Raw genomic sequence first — 20,111 nt, 5'->3', positions numbered from 1 at the left:
TTGATTTGATTTGATTTATTATAGTGATGTGTATTACACACAATGAAAAATATTGTTTCTTGCGTGCTAAACAGACAAAGCATACAGTTCAAAAGGAAGGAAACGAGAGCGTGCAGAATGTAGTGTTACATTTATGGCTAGGGTGTAGAGAAAGATCAACTTAATGCAAGGTAGGCTCATTCAAAAGTCTCATGGCAGCAGGAAAGAAGCTGTTCTTGAGTCGGTTGGTATGTGACCTCAGATTTTTGTATATTTTCCTGACGGAAGAAAGTGGAAGAGAGAATGCCCGGGGTGCGCCGGGTCCTGAATTAAGCTGGCTGCTTTGCCGAGGCAGCGGGACGTGTAGACAGAGCCAATGATTGGGAGGCACCCGCCACCCTTTTTGTGCTAAACCTTCCCCGCAGGACTCCCCTAAACTTACCACCTATCAACTTAAACCTGTGCCCTCTTGTCGTCGATCTTTCCACGCTGAGAAGAAAGCCTCTGACTATCCACGATATCTATGCCTCTTATGACGTTATTGACTTCAATCAGGTCGCCCTGAACCTGCGTCCTGCCAGTGAAAACAATCCTGGTTCATCCAACCTTGCCTCATACCTGAAATCCTCCAGGCAAGATGTATAGAAGAGCCTTTTTTGCACACTCTCAAAAGCATCCACGTCCTTCTGGTAGTGTGATCACCATAACAGCACACATAGTTCAAATGCCGCCGAACTAAAGATTTGAACGGCTGCTCAAAGTGCTTCGAGTACTGAGTCCTAACAGAAGCTATAACGTTGTTCTGAACCCCTCGTGTATTCTGAAATGATTTCCTCCCTCACATCACCGTCTTTCATTGCGGTGTGAAACTCATAGAGCTACAAATTTAATGTTTATTCTGGCCATGTCTTTTTAGGCACTAGTTCGTGTTGTGTTCTCTATTTTGTTCCTGTGTTGACCGTTGTGAGTTTTGCCTTGATTTAATCCAGCATAAAATCTGTTCGCCGTGCACTTCCAGCTAGGTCACCCATCTCTACCTTCATTACCTTAACAACATGTGTTGGTGACACCATTGAAGGGAAAATAACATTACTAAATGCCTCAGCAGTTAGAATGTGTTCTTTATGTTTCTCAAGCAACGACAGTTTTATTCACCTGAGCACAGAACGCCAACGCCGAATCTGTCATCGAGAGAGGAATCCAGTAGAAATGATCTGCAGCTCCGGAGGTGTGATTCGTTTCCTTCACAATGGACATCATTCACCCACACGGGCGCATCACCCTCTCCGTACTTTGAAGAGTTAGAAGTGGCTATTGCATCTCCGCATTCCAATTGTCTACAGACTACGTTGGCATCATTCAGATCCCAGAAGCTGTCCTGCACTCTGCCCCAGGAGCTGTTGTGGTAAATCTCCACTCGCCCATCGCAACTGCTTCCCCCATCCGTCAAACTCAGTGACCAGCTTTCATCTGAAAAATAGGAACAAATTATAAAGCAGAAGTTGAACTAAATAAGAAAGAAGGTTATTACAACTGGCACTTTAAGTTACTGCCATTGTTTGCTCTTTTTTGCAATAGCTGACAGAAATTTAATAAGAGCATTCAGCCATATATTTTTCACCAGTGAATACGTTTTGAAGAAATAATCCATTTGATGCAGATACCAAGCAGAGTACAATGTAGGGGAAATTAAAGGAACACATATCTGTCATACATTCGAAATTTACTTAAAACAGAATATTACAGCATTTAAGATGTCTGATGAATTATTCTCAAAGCAACAAAACTCACCTGCTATATTTCCCAGGATCACGCAGGCAAAGAACCTGAAATTTATTATTTTAGAAGCTCCTCATGTTAGATAGAGGGCTCTAGAATTTTGAAGCAGACCAATGCGCCATGGCTTGTGTAAGTAGCAGGATGGATGGAACATTAACTGCTGCCATTCAATTAGATTGCTTGCCTCGGGACCATTTAAGTCCTTGAGATTTGCTTGCAAATCGATTGCAGCGAGTTTAATCCTAATTTTGACATCCGCCTCATCAGTAATAAAGAGGAGTTGGGTTGCCATAGCAATCGTTGCGCAGATTTCACCAACTGACCTGTTCTGTCACCTGTGGCATTTAAGTGCGTGGTCAATGTTGATTCCGTAACCATTACTGAAAGAGATGTTGCAGCAAATAACTGAAACAATAGCCAATTAATGTCAACTGAGGGGACTAGAAGTATAAGAGTACGAAAATTGAGAACAGTGCTGGTGTGGTGATTTGGGAAGGTTTTCTGGCAGAAGCTAATGTTGACAGAGCTGGAAACTTAACGCCATTGCTCGGGGAAGGAAGGCAACAGGGTGTGTGCAACATGAGATCACGGTCAATGAACTCAAATGAAATTGAACGTAAAAGACAGCAAATACATATTTTGATTAACAAAGTGCGCAAGTGGAAATTGTTCCCTCTGCACTTAACCATGAGATAAACCTACGATGTATATATATTTTTTGCTGTCAATGATTCAATTTTATCTGAGTGCCCACTTGGCAACTTATGTAACCGTATGGTTAATGAAGCGAACGAACAGTTAATGAAGCACTTCTGGATGAAGAGTCGTCCCATGATTGTTCTTGAGGTTTTGCACTGTTAGTGATAGGGCACAGTACTACTCATTTGACAATGAATGGTACATCAAATATGCAGAAAGGAGACCCAACTTCGAAGTAAAAAAAAACATGTATCAAATTACCCAGCAACAAACGTAATTTTCATAACTTCCTCATTGAAAAGTGATTGCGGATTATTGGTAACGTTCGATGAGGCCAGTGTCAAAACGATTTGAACTGTTAGACTGGTTTGGATATGCTTTTGTTAGTGGGAATGGCAATAATGTCATCTCCTTTGGTTTTATTCATTACAGGGATTGTTTGGTTTTTTTTCTTTGTACTCACTGGAGCAAATCACATTGACATCGTTTCTGTGTGTGCACTCGTGTTGAGTTACTGGAGAAAGAGGACAATGGAACAGACTTGTCTCATTCCCTTTACATTCCAAGCGATTCCTCCGTATGAGCCCAGTGCCCTGTCGAAAATGGACGCGTCTTGGTAGATTCACAGCGACTCCACATTGCAGCTGAGCACAGACCACATCTGCGGCATTCCAATCCCAGTGAAGATCACACACTGTTTCCCAGTGTTCAGCGTGCTGGATTTCCAATCTACCCGAGCATCGGGACTCCCCATCTGCTAGTGTAGCATTTCGGCGACCTGAATAATATCAATTCACGATAGTGCAATTCACTTATCAATGACCACTTATCACATCGCTCATCAACATGAATTTGTCACATTTCGTTCTGAGTTTGATTGGATTTCCGTCCAATAGCAATTGTTCAGCACCAAGACCGCCTCCCAACGCCCAATGTACCTCCACCATCACACCCGGCCAAAGCTTCTGTTTGAAATATCACTGTACGTTTGTTGGTAATATATTTTTATTCTGACGAATCCAATGCGATCAGTGTGATGTAAAAATAAACACTATCCCCACTGAAAGCTCTGCAAGCATCTATGAAGAGAAAAATTGAGAAATCCAAGACAAATAATCTCTTTCAGAGCACGGTAGCACAGTGGTTAGCACTGCTGCTTCAGAGCTCCAGGGACCTGGGTTTGATTCCCGACTTGGGTCACTGTCTGTGTGGAGTTTGCACATTCTCCTCGTGTCTGGGTGGGTTTCCTCCGGGTGCTCCGGTGTCCTCCCACAGTCCAAAGATGTGCTAAAATTGCCCCTTAGTGTTATGAGATCCGTAGGTTAGAGGGGTTAGTGGGTAAATATGTAGGGATATGGGGGTAGGGCCTGGGTGGGATTGTATTCGGTGCAGATGCGATGGGCCGAATGGCCTCCTTCTGTACTGTAGGGTTTCTATTTCAATTTCTATTTCTAAACCAATGTATTTTTTGCTCCCTTTTTATTTCTTTAATGTTTTCATTCAGAACCCAGAGAGCAACATTAGGCTTCACATTTCACTTTCACTTTTACCCTGTGTTGAACGAGAGAAACTTGAGTATCTGGAATAACCATATCCCTCTCGTCATCCCAGCCTGTAACACTGTCCACACTTGATTATATTTCAATCGAACACTTGAATCCAAAATGACGCTGAAGTGTTATTTCTGCAGCTGACATTAAGTTGCAACGATTGGTGAAACAAAAGGAAACTAGGGACAGAGTAAGTCCGTGAAACTCTACGTGTTAGTGTAGTCAGAACAAGAAATGCAGTGGACAGGTACGTATAACATTTTCGTTCAGTATGACATTCATGTCTGGTCAGCTGGACTGTAATGGGAGAACAGTTTGGCACAATAATATAAAACAGACTTAGATACCATCTGAGTCATGAGCGCAAATCAGGCCTCCAAACTGTCTTCTGAACAGAAATTGAGTTTAGCCACGCCAGGTCAATACCTCTGCCCTCACTTTGTATTCCCCCCTCTCATCCACACCCACACCCACGTTTCAAGAATTCAGTATTCGTAAATTGAAAGATAGTGGAAAGGGCAAATACCTCAGACACATTAAATGGACTGCAGTTGCTGAAGAAGACAGCATGACACCACTTTTTCTAGGGCAGTTAGGGATGGACAGGAGTGCGATAAGAATCAGAGAACCCTGAGTGAGATATTGCTTTGGAGGGTCGGTGCAGAATCGATGGGCCGAATGACCTCCTTCTGCACTGTATGAATTCTGTGATTGACGAAATATAGAGGAAGCTCGTTATTCGGGAATGTATATGAATCACTCTGCAATTAGAGCAGAGCAGTATTCGGTTTTCTTTTCAGAAATCTCAGCGCTGTCGAAGCCAATGGCTTCTCTTCCTCAGTTATTATAAATTGTGCTGTGCCCGGCAGTGATCCAGCCATTCCCTTTTGCCTGTAGGAGGAACCTGAGCAGTGAGTCCAGAGGCGCATTAAGTCAACCTTCCTGTCGCCTAATTAAATATTGCAACAAATTTATTATTGCAAAAGTAATGTAATCAGTAATGGATTATTTTAGTCATTCAAGGAATATTGTATTTGTTTTCGTCCAGAAATTGTTGCAATGTTGCAGCAAAATGGGCAGGAATGCGTCCCTGTTATTAAATCGCGACATTATTAATAAGAGTGTACGGGAATACCAAATAGGAGCAGTGATCTGTTATTCACTTCCTCGACACTGCACCGCTATTCTATAAGACAATGTCTGGCTTATTCGTATTTAGATATATGCATTACGACCTCAACTCAATAACGTTTGATCCCTTTGTCCAATAATCATCTATCGAACTGTCTTAAAAAGAAAGCTCCGCATTTGTCCGCTGCCTTCTGAGGCAGACCGCGTATTATTTGTGGATAAGACATTAATTTCCCGAATTATCAGGGTTTGTACCTGAACAGATTACTGCAAAACCTTGCTGGTGTCCACAACCTTCTCGACCAACCACAGGCCCTGACCCTGGACCAAAGTCAGAGATAAGCGGCATCGCTGTGACAGAACCACAATCCAACAGCTGGCAAACAGCTTCCGCCTCAGGTGACGACCATGCCTCATCTTTGCAAACTGTCCCCCAGTTTCCATTCCAATAAATCTCCAGCCTCCCAGCACAGGGATCGCTTCCATTCAGCAGCCTGGGCAGTGTACTTCCTGAGAAATATATTTGGATAAACATAATTCTGAAACTATTTTCGCTGAAAAATTCGAGAAAATGTCGGCAAAACTCAACATTAATCCCACATCGCTATTGATCAACGTCACATGGCACATTTAATCGCATGAACTCTATTGTCCCCCTGTGTGGGAAAGTGCTGGAGATATCAGTTTTAACGTAGTTGCTACTATATTCATTATTTTTTCATATCACTGTATGTTGCCTTGCTTTCTTTTCAACAATGAAAATGTCACTGAAATGCTGCAGTCTAACCATTTCTTACGAAATAAAATGCGTATTGAATTACATCACAAATAATATTTGGCCAATTAATATTAATTATTTTTAATTATGCCAACGGAAGCTTGGCCTTTTATCATTCCGACTCATGCTTAATAAACTGTCCGAATTCAACATTTCAACTGTACATTCCTGTCACCTGGCTGTGTTTGTGGAACCTGATGAGATTTCAAATTAGGAAGTTATTGCAAACAAGGGAATCCCATCAAAATCAGTTTAAGAATTGGCCATCTCTATTCTGTGGGACAATTTGTCATTCTGTTCACACCCCGAGAATATGCAGTAGAGAGAAATTGGAAGGATTTGGATGGGACATTCGGAATCTGCCAAATCAACGCGAAATCGGATAGGTACCTGAAGACATTCAGTTGGGACAATGGAAGCTGGCTGTGCAAAAGATTTATGGATTGTCAGCTTCGGTTAATTTGGCTATGTGCTTAAAGAGAGACTTACGAATGTTCGTAAACATTTCACTGGAAATCTATTCGTAAAATACACAAGCAGTTGATCAGCAAACGTCATTTCCGTTTACGTAGGAACAACCCACTTGTTATACATTTTGTAAATCGCCAATGAATCAACTGTGAGTGAGACCGGGAGAGCAATGTGGTTCAGGGCCACTGATGAATTATGATTTCTTTCTCAACCTGTCACAGGGACGTGTCTGTGTTTCTTATGACCAATCTGTGTTTCCATCTCTGAGAGCACGGCATAAATATTCAAATGCGAATCAATATATCATGAAATGTGCATCTTACTATGTCTCTTCATTCTCAGCTACCGATACCAACTGCTGACCCATTGGAGCTCAGAAACGTCCTTGGCCTACTTCACCTTCATGTACCCGATCAGACGCACCACAAACGGCCAATGCAACCAAGAACCTTTTGGTTGATCAATGCCTGGTAGCGGCTGCTGGCTTTGCGAATGGGAATTTAAACTGTGATTGTGACATTCCCCGCAATCTAGATCAGTGGCTGTGGCTTTCGGAAAAACTTCACTGGACGATGTGATGAGCGGTAAAGGGCAAATATTCATGTACTGCTTATAGAGGGGTCTGTACATTGTAATATGAATGCAACATGAGTATGCACTGACAAATTGGACAAGGACTATCATTCCATTTCTGGTGACGGGCAGTTTCAGGTTAGTTCCCTCGTCGTCGGGACAAAAAAGATAGAGATAGCAGAAAAATAAATACCTGAGCAGATGACAGAGGCATCATCGGAATGTGACCAGGGATATCGCGACCATCTACCTGACTTACATTCCCGCAGGGCGTTTTCGTTCCCTCTGCACTGAACATTATAGGTCACAATGTATCCGGATCCTTTGCCAAAGTAAGGCCCACGGGGTGCAGAGAGTGCAGTCATACAGCCCAGCTCTCGACACACAACAGCAGCATCTTCCAGGTCCCAGTAAGAATCATGCACTGTCCCCCATTGCATGTTATGGCGAATCTCCACTCTCCCAGCGCACTCATTGTTCCCGTCTACCAGTCACAGGTTTTCTGTGCAGTGGAGAAATTATAACAACTTGCAAAGTCAATTGAACCCCCAGTCTCCCAGCACAGGCACGAAACATTCACGATTACAATGAAGAATGAATCTGCCAGTTGCACTCCCTCATGCACCCATTAAACAACCCGATTAATTGGAAATATGAAACAAGACAAAGATAAACATATGGAAACCCATGTGAGCGAGCAGGGACCAGGAGTCACACGGAAGATTCCGCCAAGGCAACTGTTCAAAAATGATCTTGGTCGCTGCGGGCCCGGAATTTCATCCACATTCCAGGAAAGGTTTAAGGGGGAATGGACGGGCAGGCGAGGAGACAGCGCCTTTATCCACCTTGATTAGCAGTAATTGATGGTGCACCGTTATCTGAGTCCCGGGAATGTTTGGTGTATGCTGAAATACAATTGAGTCCGACAGTCAATAAGAAAAACTCATGCGTTCCTCTCGTCTCTATGCCAATGTTGTTGAGATGCAAAACACAGCCATTTTGTCAGAGACAGCCGTATGATTGAAGAGGATCCTTCAACCTCTGCACTGAAGGGAACGACATTAATTGTCATTATGCATTAACACAACAGCAGTCTCTCAACTGTAATGACACACCTTTAGGTAATGCCTGGTGAGCCACTCTACTTGTGATTGCTAAACGGCAGAGGGGCTATTCACTGATAAGAAATGCACTGAGATTCTCAGCCAGTCTCCGCATGTAATGATATACATTGGAGCAGATAAAATCAGATAGTGTGTAAATAAAGGGCAATTACCTAGGCGCTGACTGTGTCCGGGTCCGTCTGTAATGAAATGCTGAGAGTTAGAGTTTGCCCAGAATTGACATGAGCGAAGATCTCATACAAATATACCAGCCGATGATGGAAAACAAATCCCCTCACTTTGCATAAGGAATGATATTGACATCTGTGATTTCATTAGATCCGCATTCCTTATCAAACAATACATGTAATTCTGCAGAAATCCAACATTGGTAATACGCTATAATAACACGAATTGTTTTCACAGATACACACTGACACCTGGCTATCGTCTATCCTTGCAGTTTCTGTCGTTGGGTCCCTTCTTTCCACAATGCAAATAAGATTGCGTTTGGACTGTTTCGTTGGGATGACTCGACTGAAACACCACAGTGACATTCAGTGAATCGTGCTTATTCCAGCTGCTTAAATTAGTTAATAGGTCTAAGTACGCCTATTAACCTTCTCCAATGTACTTAAAATGTCTTTTGGTGTATGAGCTTAAAAACTCCAGAGATTGTGAAATCTTGATAAGGCATACAGACAAGATATTGGAAATTATGTCAGGTGATTCAGAAAAAAACAGTACGGCCAAAATGATATGGGTCATTAACAAAGAGTCTGTGAAGACTATTAATTATTGCAAAGAACGGTACATAAAAGCATATGAAATAAAACATGCCATTGAATGTTATAGTTTAGAATGTTGGAGGCCATCACTAACCAGGCATAATGTTGATGCAAGAAATGTAAGTGTAATCAGTGGTATTATTTTGAATCTTCTCGCTGCTATGATTAGTCTTAATTTTTAATAGCAATAAAGCTACTTTCTTGCATCCTCCCCTTAATACATGTCTGCAACACTTTTTTTTCCTGAAAATTCTAAATTCAGTGCAAGGGATTTTAAATTAATTATTTTAATTCCTTACACCACACCAAAATTCTAGTTTGAAATTCCAGTGACATAATGTTCGCTGTGGGAAGAGTCGGCGCAGCTGCAGTTTTTCGCTCTGCATTCTGATTCAGAGCTCGCAATATTCTGTCACTGAGCATTCTCTCTTCTGATCTGTTTGTAAATCGCAAGAGGATAAATTCACCTCCAGGCTGACGGCAACAAATGTTGGAAATAAAACTGCCTATTTCAAACTGTACAGCTGGAAGTCAAATAACACTAGTTACCTATTAACTTGTGAATTTTCCTCGAAACAAACTGTTCCGATATTCGCTAAAGATGATCGTTCATCTGAATTGAATGTGCACTTTTCCTGTTCATTGATTTTGGTCAGCTGTCGCCTGGTAAAAACGATTCACGGTGCAACATGCATTTCAGTCACACGAAGGAGAAAACTGCCAAGTCCATTCTCCGTGGACACAACTCCGTGTCCATTCACCCCGCGGCTTGCTGAGTAGAATCAGTATTTTAAATGGGCATATTTCATAAAAATGAATTAGTTATTTCCTTCCGCCATGAAGTGAAAAGTGAAATTGTTTACTTGAACGGCAAAACTCATGCGTAAAACACATCTCAAAACATTCTATTTGAAATTTCAACTGCAACAAGAAATAGAATTTACCTAATTTTGTCGTAGGAAATATTTTTACATTTTAGAATTAATTGGAACTGATTAAGCAACATTCTAATTTTGCAAACGTGAATATTAGATTTTAACAAGTTAAATTCCACAGCCCATTTTTGCAGCCACTGAGACTCTTATGATTACATAGCAGACTGGAACTGCAAATCCGAGCAAATCGTGCAGAAAGCAAAGCTGTTAAAACCACAAGACTGGGAGAAAATTAAGTCTCTTAGTGCAGAACATCAACCAAACCAGGGCATGCTGCCGACTGAACTCGCACGGTTATTTTTCCCATCTATATCTCAATAAAACTGGATTCCGAACCCGTGCAAAATAATCTATGGAATTCCCTTTCCCACATGAAGCATAGTTTTTTGATCCAGTTAGATAATATTCCAGGATGTACAATTCGTGAAAAGCATAAATGCTGTGACAGGGATATCGCGTCAGTTAAAGAGTATATTTAAAAATTATTGGTCGATTAATAAATGTTATCAAACACGGTTTGGCAATAGTGAGTAAGGAAACTGAGAATTCTGCATTGCAACTCAAACAAACAGACTCGCCCTCGGAAGGAAGCCTAAAACACTGTTCAAAAACAGCATATTCATAAAATCGTTTTTGCAAATGTGCAATTCAAAATACATGCAATAATGAATACATGTACTGAACGTATCAGTTGGGTATCTAACAATTGGATCGTCACACACATTTCTGTCACTGAGCAATAAATTTTAGTTCTATGAATTTTGACAGTTGTGGCGTCTGCTCAGAAATCTCTGTGACAGAAATATGTGCATGTGGGCCTAGTGCCCTCGCTAGCTGCTTTATCTTTTACTCCACGACATTACATTCTGCGTAATAGAATGACGCTCCAATTCTATAACATTTGGTTTACAGTAAGTGGGTAGGGTCAGTATTTTACTCTGTTGTGACTGGAAAAGAACTGCAGTGCACAAAGTCACACAATCAATGGCACTTATTGCGTTGGACTGAGTGTCAAATCTAAGACTGACTCAACTCTCAATAGGGAACATAACATATATTTGTATCCAATGGAAAGCTGCCAGGAAAAGGGAAACGGCGAAAGTTGGCTCATTTTTCGCACTCTCAATTTAATGTCATTGTATCAGTCCGTTTTTAACGTCTTGTTCAACAGACATGAGCATAATTTCTCGACAGATATCTCAGTTCAGATCGGAGAGTGTGCTGCATTGTCTGAGGTCATCACTTTCGGACAAGACCTTAATGCAAATGTCCCATTGTTCGTTCATAAGGAGAACTCGAACAAGGCAGGGGAATAACTCGGCTGGACTGTCTAATATCTGCTGCTCTAATAGCATGGCAAACCGGATTAAGGTGACCGTGCTCAAACTGTTGCACGGAGCAGCACACGGAGTTTAAACTGACTCCAAATTTTCCTACAGTACAATAGTTGATACAGGGATTTTAAATGTATCTCATGGCAGTTAAGCTGGTGGAATTCCGCAAGGAAATAAATGGCGTGAAATTTAACGGGGTTTGTTTTTCTCTATCCGGCGCAGTTGATTACCTTTTAAAATGTGATAGAACTACGAAAAATACACTCCAAAATAAGTTTTTGTTTAAACAAATGAATTAAAACACTTCAGTTTCCAATTTAAGCAATCATACAAAAAGCCAAATTTGACTGAGATCGAACATTTTTTTTTCCTGTAAATTGAACCCAAGCACCACAACAGCCTGTTCAAAAGCGTTCAACTGTATCTCTCACTAGACTCAGCTTAAATAATTAGATTGCCAATTTCAGCCATTGAGCTGTGCTGGGGAGGCGGGTGTCCCACACCCCGCAGATACATTCTCACACAGCAGAATATATTCTAATGTAACAGCAGTGAGCTCTTATCCTTGCAGATTATGTTTAACTGAAACGGTTATCATCCGAATTTGAGGCCTGTCTGCCTGGAAAACTAGCGCAGGGGCCTATCACACGGAATCAGCCGTGCTAATTGTATTTGATTCGGCTTCCAATCTGATTTTGACAAACACTGAGTAATAAGAAAAAAAAAGCTTTATTTTAATCAGAGTCAAAATATTGTTAACTCACACTGCCATGAGGATATTTCAACTGAGAACTCTGCCTTCTGTTAAGCACTCTTACCTTTGTGTCAGTCTATCTTATTTTTAAATCTCATTGTAGAGACTTGAGTACAGAGTCTCAGCTGACATCCCAATTCAGTGCTGAGGATATTGTCCGAGATTTCCCCTTACTATTTAGACATTAATACGTTTTCCTGAACGTCTGCTCAGGTGGATAATTCAGACAAGGTAACGGTGTACCCCCTTGCTTTTATGGCAAAAACATATCACTGAAACCACTTACAAAACATCTTTAATTGGCAATTGCCACAGAATTGTCCGTAGCAATAGTCTGGATTTAATTAGAAAGCAGCGTTTCCTACAGTGGACTACGTGGTGTGGACATTTTAAACATATCTCATTGGCATTTTGGTATTTCACTTTCCCTGAAGACGTGAATGGAATGATCTGAAAGGGGATTTTTTTGCATGAAATAAGGCTGAATTCTTATTGAAGCGTGATAGAAATTAAAAAGGAAACAAGCATTCCAAAATATACAACACTATATAAATTTTAGACCATAAGACATTGAAAAATCTGAATTAATGAGCACATAATACTGTATATTGAAACTTGGCCCCAGAACACGCTGTTCAACAGGAATCAGATTCTATTTCTGGTAGATGCAGGGTAAATAATCAAACTAGAATGTTAACTTCATTGTCTGTGCTGTGCTGAAACTGTGGATTGATTGTGATAGACAAATATGTCATGACAGCGAATATAACTTTCGACAATTTCTTTAAAATGTAAGAAAACATCTTTCACTTTCCAAAATAAAGTAATACGTTCCATAGCACAAACTGATTAAACATAATAATGATACTCAAATCTGAGAAAAGAACAGCGTAACAGTAGATAAACGAATATGTCCAGTAATTTACGACTCACAGTTCAAAAGCTGCAGTCGAAACAAGGCAAGGAAAGATCGCAACATTTGTTCGACTGCCACTTACAGTGATGAGGCCTAACAAATCAGTGGATTCTTCTCGAAGATACTGAGTGGACACTGCAAACCTTCTGACAGTCCCACTGAAGGAGAGAATAGTTTGACACAGGTTTACAGAAAAGATAGTCACCCAAATCAGCAATAGACTCTGGGAAGTATTCAGCGTCAATTTCGTCTGGTGAAATGCACCAATGAGAAGCAATATGACCAGTTAAAGGTAAAATGAAGTTATGACCCAATCACCAGCCTATCCAAAGACGCAAATTGCGGTTAACAGTCTGAAATGTAACTGAATCCGCAATTGAAATCTGGACCTTCGAATCACAGAATGCCATTCAACTCGGTTGCTTTGAAGGAGATGTGGACTTTCGTCTCACAATAATATTTAGATAATAAGCTTAAAATTAAGCCTCACCAATTCATGTTCAATTAACTTAGCAGAGTGCCGCTGAACTCTGCATCAGGTTGTGTCTTCAACATACTGACAACCTCTGTGTGAACCTGCTCCTGGGCCTGGCGAAACGCGCCATTTACCGGTCCAGGCTGCGGGCGATCGAGGGGGCCGTCCATCCCGACTGTCTGCCCCTCTACCGCGGCTACGTTCGCGGCCAGGTGTCCCTGGAGAGGGAGCATGCGGTGTCCACGGGCACGGTTGACGCTTTCCGCGCCCGCTGGGCACCGCAGGGGTTGGGGTGCATTATTGATCCTAATAATCAAATTTTAATTTGATGTTTTTAACTTTCCTTTGTACTTTGATTTCTGTTCGGGCTGTTCCCCCTCCTTTTTGGGGAGCTGCCCCTTTTACTTTGTCCTGATTTAATCTGAGTTTGTTTACTTGGTTTGGTTTGACCTAAAAAGAGGGCAAGCTCTGTGTGAACTGACCCTCCTTGTCAACCCGCTAGTTATGTTAATCCTATCAACTTTTATTTTACCCAATTGCGAGAAAGCAAGTTCCCTCATCTTCCTTCATCAACGACTTGTATGAAATAAACAAACTGTTGAATCTACCGACAACTTCCCTGTTCCAAAGAACATATAAAATTCATCCAATCTCTCCTGGCCTATGAGATCTTTCCTCATCTCTTTCACGGAAATTTCCTCTGCACTCTCTCCAGGATATTGACATAACAATGACTTAGTACTTCCAAGAATTATAAAAAATACACCACAAAACAAGTATTTGACATAATTTCCTGATGTTTGAATTTAGATATTTCAATATAAAATATCCCATCTGAAGTTCTATCTTGCCCTGTAATCTTCAAGGAAGAAAGCATATTTAGCCCTACTTACCATTGTACATGAATCATATCCCATAGAACAATTTATGTTTTTTTAACGCGCTTGATGCTTTATTTCACTCCACGTTATTATACCAAAGTGCATAACTTCTCACATAAGCACATGAACTTGAATCTGCGATGTGTGCACATTTCACCAATGTGTCTATGTCATCCTAAATTCTGCGTCTAATATTTTCAAAATTTCCACCATGTTAAATGCTGTACGATCCACAAGAAAAGTGAAAATGTTTTCTGTGCTCAAGTCAGTCACTTGCCCATTGGTGTGGAGTAATATCTTCTCGGATAAATGTCTCTAACGGCTCTTCCAACTAACACTAATAATAAATTAGCATTTCGTTCCAGCAATTATATTCTCCTTTTGACCGATAGAGAAGTAATATTGGAACTGATTCAGTTCTCTGTCACCAGTGCAATGTCAAAGAAGAATGTCGTCAGCGTTTACTTGGTATATATGTTTCCCCTTTTTATGTGGAATTTTGCATGCAACTGAAAGAAACGCAAATGCCAACAAAACAGCCACATAATTTTGGGGAGACGAGATTGTGGGTCAGAGTACATTTCTGCAGTTTGTCTTCTCGATGTCAGTCTTCGGCACATGCTGCTAGTCAAATGCAAGCCACTATCATCACGGTGCCATGTTTCATTAATTAGCTAACCGGCAATATCAATATTTATATCAGCCCTTTTTCATTTATTTGCACATTTTGCAGCGACAGACATTCTCAGCTCTGCCTTGCAGAGGATGTGGTGCGTGCATTTTCATCCGGCAATTTGCCAAATACTTGAGGAATTGTGAGCAGTCTGAATATCGGAGAGAAAACAAACGCACAAACACATTTACTAGCCATCGGTAATTAAATGTTGAATCACTCGTGCAACATAACTGGAGCGAAGTAATGTCTTCCCCGTTGAAGCCCACTTATATTTTTTGAACTTTCCATAACTTTCTTGACTTGTAAAGTATGACAAAATAACTCACAGTTTGCCAAGCCTCAGACTGTGTGGTTTGCTATTCTGTTGAACGAACAGGAAACACCTGGAACAGTGGGGGTATTTCTGCTCTTGTTTTGATGGTAATTCTGTTTCAATAGTAAGATACAGCAGTTGGACAATTACCCTTGCAATTAGCATTCCAACAACATAAAATACAAAACAGTATGATATATTCAGAGAGTATATCTGGCCGATGTTACTACTTCCCCGTAAATGCAGCAAAACTTATTTGACGCAAACAAACTTATCCTCATGAGAATTCTCATCTGCAACGCAGAACTAACTTAATCTATGTACGATTGATGTCAAGAAAACGCAAGTAGTCAGATAATGGAATCTGAGACCAACTCTATCATTCATGTCGGGTAGACGAAAGGCAAAAATATCTTCGGTGGTATTATAAAGGTCTATGAACAACCACGCAATGCAAATATTGTGTCACTGCATGTGTACATGCAGCCAAATGAATAAAACAATATTGTGACAAATGATGAAGAGAATGGCCATTTATGAGTGTGTTTGTATGTAACTTGTTAATGGCATGATGCGACGTACAGACCAGATTTGAAGATAGTCCCTTCTTTCCTTTCACTGTACATTGCACCTGAATGGAAAACAAAGCTCGCCTTATTTCACTCAGTATAAACGTTGACCTGGAGAATGAGATGAACGCAGCTGTTTAATACAGATAAATAAATGCTGAGCTTATAAATTAAGCACAAGTCCATCATTTCAATTGATCCATGCCTCAAATGCTACATATTACACATGAAGTCCGTCTCCAGAAATGAAAATGGCAGTAAAGCATTCCATAAAACGCATTGCCCACAGAGAGGAAAGTGTATCGAAACAGTTTCCTGGCCTTCGTAGTTCTCCCATCTACCGACTGATCCTACATTTTATCCAGACACTCTCAGTCTGCGGGAGGTGTCCTACTTTGCAGATCTCAGGTAGAAATGCAATTTGCTGAGGAACACATATGGATTTTGACAGCAAACAACAACAATTGGAGTTTAAAGCACTCACACAGAATGAAAGCCTTTAAGTTTTTGGTTGGTTAGCCCTTCGTACTTCCCAGGTATCAGTGAACCGACTCAATTTCATGGAATAAGTGGGACAGGGATTGAACCTACAGTTGGGAGCGAGGAGCAATTCGGTCGAGAAGGAAAACCAGGTCTGTCCAGAAGGCAGACAACGTTAATACTGAGTGAAATTAGGCGAGCTTTTTCCCAGAGTGGAAGAGGCAATTACGAGGTGGCATAGGTTTAAGGTGCGAGCATCAAGGTTTAAAGGAGATGTAGGAGGCGTGACCTTTTACACATAGGGTGGTGGGTGTCTGGAACTCGCTGCCGGTGGAGGTAGTAGAAGCAGATACGATAGTGACACTTAAGGGGCACAATACATGAATAGGATGGGAATAGGGGATATGGTCCCTGGAAGGGTAGGGGCTTTTAGTTCACATCGGCAGCATTGTCAGTGCAGTCTTGGAGGGCTGAAGGGCGTGGTCTATGCTGTAATAACAAAGAACAAAGAACAGTACAGCACTGGAAACAGGCCCTTCGGCCCTCCAAGCCTGTGCCGCTCCTTGGTCCAACTAGACCAATCGTTTGCATCCCTCCATTCCCAGGCTGCTCATGTGACTATCCTGGTAAGTCTTAAACGATGTCAAGCGTGCCTGCCTCCACCAGCATACTTGGCAGCGCATTCCAGGCCCCCACCACCTCTGTGTAAAAAACATCCCTGTAATATCTGAGTGATACTTCGCCCCTCTCACCTTGAGCCCGTGACCCCTCGTGAACGTCACTTCTGATCTGGGAAAAAGCTTCCCACCGTTCACCCTATCTACCCCCTTCATAATCTTGTACACCTCTATTAGATCTCCCCTCATTCTCCGTCTTTCCAGGGAGAACAACCCCAGTTTACCCACTCTCTCCTCATAGCTAAGACCCTCCATACAAGGCAACATCCTGGTAAACCTTCTCTGCACACTCTCTAACACCTCCACGTCCTTCTGGTAGTGCGGCGACCAAAACTGGACGCAGTACTCCAAATGTGGCCTAAGCAGCGTTCTATACAGCTGCATCATCAGACTCCAGCTTTTATACTCTATACCCCGTCCTATAAAGGCAAGCATACCATATGTCTTCTTCACCACCTTCTCCACCTGTGTTGCCACCTTCAAGGATTTGTGGACTTGCACACCTAGGTCCCTCTGTGTTTCTATACTCCTGATGACTCTGCCATTTATTGTATAACTCCTCCCTACATTATTTCTTCCAAAATGCATCACTTCGCATTCATCCGGATTAAACGCCATCTGCCACCTCTCCGCCCAATTTTCCAGTCTATGTATATCCTGCTGTATTGCCCGACAATGCTCTTCGCTATCCGCAAGTCCAGCCATCTTCGTGTCATCCACAAACTTGCTGATTACACCAGTTACACCTTCTTCCAAATCATTTATATATATCACAAATAGCAGAGGCCCCAGTACAGAGCCCTGCGGAACACCATTGATCACAGACCTCCAGCTGGAAAAAGACCCTTCGACCACTACCCTCTGTCTCCTATGGCCAAGCCAGTTCTCCACCCATCTAGCCACTTCTCCTTGTATCCCATGAGCCTTAACCTTCTTAACCAACCTGCCATGTGGGACTTTGTCCTGTGAGTCTTGATTAAGATGCAAATATGTATGCAAAGCACAGAGAGATGTGAGAGCAATAGGATGATGAGAATAGCGCATTTCAAACTTCACCAATATTGACTGACATTGCCTTAATGTGACGTCATTAGACATGGTGGCATTTTTAAAGTGCATCCAGCAGAGATTGTTGTACCAGTGCGTAGATAGTCCGACTCGGGATGGGATAGTGCAAGACCTAATTCTCGGGAATGAAGCCGGGGACGTGTCGAAGTGTCTGTGTGAGCATTTTGGGAACAGTGACCACAGCTCTGTAAGTTTCAATGTAAAGGGATATGAATCCAGAAATCAAGTGTTTGAATTCGGTGAAGGCCGATTTCGATAATATTAGAATGGATCTGGCAAAGGTACACGGGAAGCAGCTACTTGCAGGTAAATCTACATGTGGAAAGTTGATAGTGACAGCACACTAAAAGGTTCCAGGCCCTTCAGCAGTATAAAGAATATCGGGGATGTTGAAGAAATAAATTCGGAGGACAAGGATGGGCCACGAAATTTCATTGGCAGATAACTTAATCCTGACATGCGTGAGGTGATGCATTTTGGGAAGTCTAATAAGGTAGGATACGTGTAATTAACGGTTGGGGCCTATGGCGTATTGAGGATCAAAGGGATCTTGGTGCACAAGTCCATACATCCCTGAAGGTGGCAGAATAGGTAGTTAGCGTGGTGAACAAGGCATATGGAAAACTTGACTTAATTAGCTGTGACGTAGAATATTTGATTTGATTTGATTTGATTTATTATTGTCACATGTATTAACATACAGTGTAAAGTATTGTTTCTTGCATGCTATAGAGACAAAAGATACCGTTCATAGACAAGGAAACGAGAGAGTGCAGAATGTAATGTTACAGTCATGGCTAGGATGTAGAGAAAGATCAACTTAATGCAAGGTAAGTTCATTCAAAACTCTGACAGCAGCAGGGAAGAAGCCGTTCTTGAGTCGGTTGGGACGTGACCTCAGACTTTTGGATCTTTTTCCCGAAGGAAGAAGGTGGAAGGGAGAATGTCCGGGGTGTGTGGGGTCCGTAATTATGCTGGCTGCCTTGCCGACGCAACGGGAAGTGTAGAGAGAGTCAATGAATGGGTCGCTGTTTTGCGTGATGGATTGGGCTACGTTCACGACCTTTTGTAGTTCCTGGCAGTCTTGGGCAGAGCAGGAGCCATACCAAGTTGTGATACAACCAGAAAGAAGCTTTCTAAGCTGCATCTGTAACAGTTGGGAAGAGTCGTAGCTGACGTGCCATATTTCCTTAGTCTTCTGAGAAAGTGGAGACGTTGGTGGGCTTTTATAACTATAGTGTCCGCATGGGGGGACCAGGACATGTTGTTGGTGATCTGGACATTTAAAAACCTGAAGCTCTCGACACTTTCTACTTCGTCCCTATTCATGTAGACAGGGGTATGTTCTCCTTTACGCTCGCTGAAGTCGATGACAATCTCCTTCGTTTCCTGACATTTAGGGAGAGATTATTGTTGCCGCACCAGTTCACCAGATTCTCTATCTTATTCCTGTACTCTGTCTCGACATTGTTTGAGATCCGACGGTGGTGTCGTCAGCAAACTTGAATATCGAATTGGAGGGCAATTTCGCCACACAGTCATTGGTGTATAAGGAGTATAGTAGGGGGCCGAGAACACAGCCTTGTGGAGCACCTGTGTTGAGGATGATCGTGGAGGATGTGTTGTTGCCTATGCTTACTGATTGTGGTATGTGAGTTAGGAAGTTCAGGATCCAGTCCCAGAGGGAGGTGCCAAGGCCCAGGCTACGGAGATGAGTTTCGTGGGAATAATAGTGTTGAAGGCTGAGCTGCAGTCACTATATAGGAGTCTGACATAGGTGTCCTTGTTATGCAGGTGTTCCAGGGTTGAGTGCAGGGCCAGATAAATTGCTTCTGCTGTGGACCCGTTGCAGCGGTAGGCAACAGTGGATCCAGGTAGTCCGAGAGGCTGGAATTGAATCATGCTATGGCTAACCTTTCGAAGCACTTCATAATGATGAATGTCAGAGCCACCGGCCGATAGTCATTAAGGCACGCTGCTTGGTTTTTCTTAGGAACCGGGATGATGGTTGTCTTTTTGAAGTATAAAGGGACCTCAGATTGTAGTAAAGAGAGGTTGAAGATGTCTGTGAATACATCCGCCAGCTGATCTGTGCAGAATCGGAGTGCACGTCCGGGTACCCGATCCAGACCAGTTGCTTCCCATGGGTTGCTTTCCATGGGTTGCGTTCCATGTGTTGACT

The 20,111-nt window shown here is 42.1% G+C and overlaps 1 protein-coding gene across 1 annotated transcript in view; it reads right to left on the bottom strand.

Annotated features, from left to right (window-relative positions):
- Window positions 1-20,111, bottom strand: part of LOC144486009 (scavenger receptor cysteine-rich domain-containing protein DMBT1-like) — a 160,859-nt gene that overhangs the window by 91,217 nt on the left and 49,531 nt on the right. The window contains exons 3-5 of the mRNA XM_078204118.1: window positions 6,406-6,433; window positions 5,394-5,648; window positions 1,135-1,449 (exon numbers count right to left, since the gene is read on the bottom strand). Coding sequence (XP_078060244.1) covers window positions 1,135-1,449; window positions 5,394-5,648; window positions 6,406-6,433 — 598 coding nt within the window. The remainder of the gene's footprint in view (window positions 1-1,134; window positions 1,450-5,393; window positions 5,649-6,405; window positions 6,434-20,111) is intronic.

Source organism: Mustelus asterias, unplaced genomic scaffold, assembly GCF_964213995.1.
Source record: "Mustelus asterias unplaced genomic scaffold, sMusAst1.hap1.1 HAP1_SCAFFOLD_264, whole genome shotgun sequence".
NCBI lineage: Eukaryota > Metazoa > Chordata > Chondrichthyes > Carcharhiniformes > Triakidae > Mustelus > Mustelus asterias.
The sequence above is the reverse complement of the archived record's forward strand: the minus strand, read 5'-3'. Positions and strand labels throughout refer to the sequence as shown.